We start from the raw sequence: 6072 nt of genomic DNA on the forward strand, positions 1-6072 counted from the left end.
GCGTACGCTTTACAAGATTGCACTAGATAGTGTGTTAATTATCTATAGTAGCTGAACGTGATAAAAATCGTATTATGTTCCAGTTCACTCGTTGTAAACCGTACCTGATTTGACAAAGTTCAAATCATAGAGAACAGATAGGACAATTAGATATCCTATGGTATAGGGCGCTTATGTTCCAAATTTCAATGTCAACTCAAGCCTATAGCCTAGTAGTTCTTTTTCGTGAAGCTATGTGACGCTGGTAGTCTGAAACTGTGAGCCTAGTAATTCTTTTCCGTGAAGTTATGTGATGCTGGTAGTCTCTAATACTGTGCCGTTCTTACACTCTCACCCAGCCAAAACAGTAATAATAGACAGTAGTCGACAGTAATCGTCTCAAGTTAACAATAAATCGACTTGACATTTGGAACATAAACGGCCTATACCATGGGATATCTACGTATGCTATCCTTTCTCTATATTTGAATGTATTGACCAAGCTTGGTGAAACCCTGCATCAGACTCATAGAAAATGTAAGTTACTCTCATAAAGATTTAACTTTGACGTGTCATATACTGCGAGATCGTTGCTCCCTTAATGCAGTTCAATAATTGTGACGAACAAGAAAAGTAAAGTAAAGTAAAGTAAAAAATACTTCGTTATACCGTACTCATAACATCGGTATTAAATGATCAAGAACCACTTGGAACAGAACCAGTTTTATTCACACATACGTGAACGACAAATATACATTATTTTGATAACAGCGACATCCTAATTATTACCTATAGCATTAATTTGAAACCCGGCAGATTGGAGGCCCGGTTGGTGGTTGGTGGGGGGGAGGCTTCCCTAGTTGGTGGCCTGCACGAGTGCCTCGGCGACCTCCACCTCAATGGCCGCGACCGCCTTGTCGTAGTCGGAGGAGGCGGAAGAGAGGTTGCTCTGCGCCTGCCTCAGTGCCTCCTTGGCGGCCGATCCGTCCAGGCTCTCCAGGGGGTGCGCCTCCTCAGCCAACACCTGCACTGACGAGTCCTCGTTGATTGTGATCTGCAACACAACACAACACATTCACACATTTATTATTCAAGTATGTTATAAATATCAATAACATTGAATTGAATCATGATAGGGTAACTTGAAAGATTAAGGCTGTGCAAAAGCTAAAAATAAACTTTCTACTGGTGATATTTTTCAAAGTTTTTCGATTTGTATATCACCAAGCTATCAAAATGAAAAAGTTTTCTCAGGAAAACATTTTTTTCCGATCATTACTTTTTGAGATATGAGCCCCTGAAGTTTTAATTTTTGGGACAGAACATTTCAAATTCGGTAAGAGATAAATCTATCAGATTTAGAGGATAAATTCTTCATGGTATTGTTGATTGAGTAAAACGAAAAAATCTGGAAATATCAATTTTTTAGAAAGTTATTCAATTTACTAAAAAAGACCAAAAATAACTTTTAGTTGAGTTATTTTTGGTAAATTGAATGACTTTCTCAAAAATTGATATTCTCAAAAGATTTTTGTTCTATTCAATGAACAATACCATGAAGAATTTATCCTCTAAATCTCATTGATTTATCTCTTACCGAATTTGAAATGCTCTGTCCAAAAAATTAAAACTTTAGGCGCTCATATCTCAAAGTAAGTAAGGAGGAATGATAACAGAATAATTGATTATATTATCGTCAAAACTAGTCTTTGAAATGAAATAAAAAAAACTGGTGTGGCGCACTCACACAACTTTCCTTGCCGTTATGAAAATTGATCACCTGACGATAGTGTTCACGCGCATCTCAAGTCTACTATTCAAAGATCTGAGCCAGCTGGTGACAGGACAATAACGCTGGAGACATACGAGGTCTGCTATCTCTTCATAGTAAATTATTTAATAGAATCAACAGTGTTGCCAACATTTTGCAATTGAATAATCACATTTTCTCGAATTTCGAGCTTATTTTCAATTTTAGGTGAAAATGTTACTGAACATTAATTGTAAAGATTTTTATGTTCAATCTTTTCCACTTGAAATTTTTTGTTTGGATTGTATCTGAAGCCTGATAATTAGGAATCTAAAATATGTGACTTGTGGCAATAATAGAGCTTATCAATGACTATTTTAGGTATAAATTTGATCAAAATCGTTAGAGCTGTTTTCCGTTAAAAAGGCACTTGCAATTCTTAACAATTAAATTTTATTAATTGTTTTACTTAGGGTGATGCCCACATGAACTCTAGGCTCATGCATGGGTAATGAAACGGATGATGATGAGAGATGAGTGGACCTGCAGCTTAGGTGGGTTCCGAGCATTACAAGAACTTCGTAGATAATGAGTTTGAGCTTGACATTAATGATAATGAGGTTGGTAATCTTTGGACATAGCCCTTCTCTGGAAAATTCGATGGACTCAATTCGATAAATAAAGATGTTTGAGGCAAAAACCTGTATTTTTCTTTTCCATTAAATTATCTGTTTACATGTACAGCAAGTTTTCGCCTGCAGACCTACGTCGAAGCCACAGCTACTGACGTTCAGGATATTTCGACTGTATAGACGTATCAGACAAGTGAAGCGCCAAGTTGATGGATAGTCTTGTACTCAATTGCTCATAATAAGCCGAAATCAGGAATCTTGTGAATATATAGCAATTATGGGAATAGATATTGTGTAAATGAACACCAATGTTAGTGAAAGATAGGAATTTCTAAAATAGTCAGCAATATATTCAAGAACTATTATTTTAGAAATATACCTGGCGAGGCTAACGACTTCACTGTAGCCAGTCCCCATGCAATACAGTACATTTCAACCCTTGAAGTGCACCTATGAGTGAAATTTTCAAAATTTGACAAAAATGCAAGGAACACAAGGATTAGGGAAGATTTGGGAGTCCCTCCCATTTCGGATGTAATCCAGGCAAGGCAACTGGCTTGGTTTGGACATGTATCCAGGATGGGCAGACATAGAAAGCGTAGGCAGTATTTGGAGGCTTGGCCCTTAGAACGGCGCCCGATCGAGTGATAGAGGATAGAGTGTATCGCTGTGGGTAGGGGGAAGAGTACAGCTCAGTTGAGGACAGGGACGGCTGCAGAGGATGGATCCAGGGCCCTCTCCCAACGCGGTGGTAGCTGCAGAATGGGATAGGGAAACAAAAAGAAGACAAAAATGCCATACGCTAAATAAACAAATTAGAAATAGACACCAACTTATAAGTAAATAGGCTACTTTTGGTGAGATTCAACAATACATTCGAGAAATAGACGGATATTTTGAAAATTGAAAAGAACTTAAGAAATGAGAAAAATTAAAACAGCTGCGAATAAAATAGTTAAATAGATCTGATGCTAAGTAATAAGAGCTATAATAAACTACATTCTAAACCAACTGTAGCTAACTAATGAATTGGATGGAATCCAGCATAACATTTATTTTGTACACTGCATTATTCACAACTACTACCCTAGATTCTCACCCACGAATCACTATAGTATATTTTATGGCTAAAGACTTCTGACTAGCTGGTAATTACATGCTGGCCATAGTAATTTAGCAATGAAATTTCTCTATAATCCGCTAACCAGTAATAGAGATCCAGTAGGAGAGATTCTAGGATGGAAGTTATATGATAGAGTACTTCTCAAAATTTAGTTTTAATACGGTATAACGTTATTTATAGTCATAGACCCAGTTGCACAAAACTCCATTACATTTTAACTGGGATGAAGTTATCTAATTGGTTCTAGTAGCATTTGAACGTTATTCAATTTACCGTTAAAGTTCAACACTTTTGGCAACCGGGTCATAGACTTGTACCAATTGAAAGCCATACAATTACAGAGCACATATCTAGGTGAATCAGAATTTTTGAGGAAACAATATAAAATCTTTATTGGCAAAGGAACAAAACATAATACAATCACTATATCAAAATAAAAGACAAAATGAAGGCAATATGGAAGTACTCACTGTTCCACTAGAGACAAAGACTTTCTTCGATGATCCCTCCTTCTCGAATACTGTTACAACTCCTGGCTTGAGGACGGCTAATGTGGGCACGTGTTTGGGAAGGATACCGAAAGCACCACTGAACGATGGCACATCAACCTGCTTCACATTCGCATTTGCGTAGAAAACCTGAAACACAACAATAAATCATCGTTACATAGACTAGCCTTTTTAGGCCGGTTACAGAGCTCGACCGACCGTCAGTGCGTATGTACCATCTTGACCGTACGCATCGATGAATCAGTTTTACACATTCAGAGCTCGACCAACCGTCAGTGCGTATGCACCATCCTGACCATATAGATTGTTCACAAATTTATAGTTGTTAGGCCTAACAACTTACATCTTAGAGCTTGGACTTGTAAGAAAAATGTTAGAGATTTGGAAAAGTGTTTGTTAATGAGTTAATTTTATTCTATTTTGATCTAAAAAAGTTTGTAAATGGCATGACATGTTTGCTTTCTCAGATTTAACTCTTATTAGTTTTGCCTGAACGGATTAAAAAAAAATTATTCATTTAAATTATAATACAAACTAATAGCCTAACCCCATTACGCAGCATACTCAATTGCAACAGAATGTCAATATTATGTGAATTATAATAACCTGATTGGCAGCGGCAAATGTAAAGTCCATTTCATCGGCATATCCTCGACTGGCCAGAACTGAGCTCATTCTGGAGGTCAAAAGCCGGCTGGCAGCACTGGTGGTTCTCATTAAAGCGGCCATTCTACAAATAATAGACAATTCATATTTTCAATTTATAATTCATTGATAAGCTTACGCCATTTTATATTTAATCTAACACTAACTTAATTGTAACGTACAATTAAAGTACTGTAAACAGCATGAGCAAATTAGAGTTAATGTTATAGAGATTGAATAAATCAAGACAACAACATTTGTTGTTCTTTAACAATTTAGACTAATTATTAGTTCAGGTCGATCAGGCATGGGCGCTTTTTTAATAAATTTTGATAAGTAAAGAGAATAAATCACATATAAAATAATCTACTTGAAATAGTTTCAAATACAAATAAGCATTACAATGATGAGGTACCGTAATGATTTATAATAAAGTTGAGTTAGTGTGTTGTTCAAATTAGCCTACACATTTAGTAGGTTAGGTAAGTAGGTTGTAAAACTTCAATCAATGTATCATGTTTACAACTTAGATAAATCATATTTATATCTGTGATTATGTTATTTAAATGACAATTGAATCATATTATTAATAATAAGCATATTTTATAACAAAATAATCTATTTCAACGTTTTGAGGAAAGGTAAGTAATGTGATTTTTCACAAATTTGGAGTGGGCCTATAACCTCAATTACAACCGCAGAATAAGGGTGAAATAATTTTTAATAGCTGATATAATATATTTATAAAAAAAGAACAATTTTCCATTTGAGAAAATACATAAACTAGATTATAAAATGATCAAAAAACTCACCTTCAAATAGATGGAGGACAGATCAGACAGAAAGCAAAGTAACCTGAAAAACGGCGACCTTCAGAGCATCAGTCAGCTGATATTGGCGTCTGTATGGCGACGGCCGCAAATAAATTAAAAAAAAAGAATTTAAAACGAAACTTATGATCAATGAATTATAATGAGTCTACATCCGTCTCCTGATATCACTAAATATGTATCATTCATGAGAGTAGGTGACCGAGTTTATGATACTATTTTTCAACAGGATTATGTTTGTAGTATGAACAGCGGGAAGTTTGAATTGAAAGTCTTATCAAAAAGGCCTTCTCTGATGGGTTTTCCTGAAATTAATCACGGTTAAAATTTAACCGGATTTTGTGCAACCGGGCCTTATGCCATTTCAAGTTATAGGAAGAAATAGCGCCATCTGTTTTGTTGAATGATAGAAACACCATTGCATATTCAATCAAATTCTGATATTATGTTGTTAACCTCACTATAGGTGTACAGTACATACACACAAATTATACAGAGTGTTTCAGATGTAGTGTCGAACATTCTAGGATATTGTTCCTGGATGATAGGAGAATTATTTTATTTTTTAAAGTTGAGTCTAAAGCTGCGTACACATATACGCGCC

At 35.6% G+C, this 6072-nt stretch overlaps 1 protein-coding gene across 1 annotated transcript; it reads right to left on the reverse strand.

Annotated features, from left to right (window-relative positions):
* Nucleotides 1-686: 686 nt before the first annotated feature.
* Nucleotides 687-5704, reverse strand: LOC120353605 (ATP synthase subunit delta, mitochondrial). Its single transcript, XM_039438035.1, has 4 exons — nucleotides 5451-5704; nucleotides 4600-4723; nucleotides 3955-4122; nucleotides 687-1033 (listed from the first exon to the last, which is right to left on the reverse strand). Exons 2-4 carry the CDS (start codon nucleotides 4720-4722, stop codon nucleotides 836-838), a joined length of 489 nt encoding a protein of 162 aa, XP_039293969.1. The 5' UTR covers nucleotide 4723; nucleotides 5451-5704; the 3' UTR covers nucleotides 687-835.
* Between the last annotated feature and the right edge of the window lie 368 nt (nucleotides 5705-6072).

The sequence above is a fragment of the Nilaparvata lugens genome, chromosome 11 (assembly GCF_014356525.2).
Source record: "Nilaparvata lugens isolate BPH chromosome 11, ASM1435652v1, whole genome shotgun sequence".
In the NCBI taxonomy this organism is placed as follows: Eukaryota; Metazoa; Arthropoda; class Insecta; order Hemiptera; family Delphacidae; genus Nilaparvata; species Nilaparvata lugens.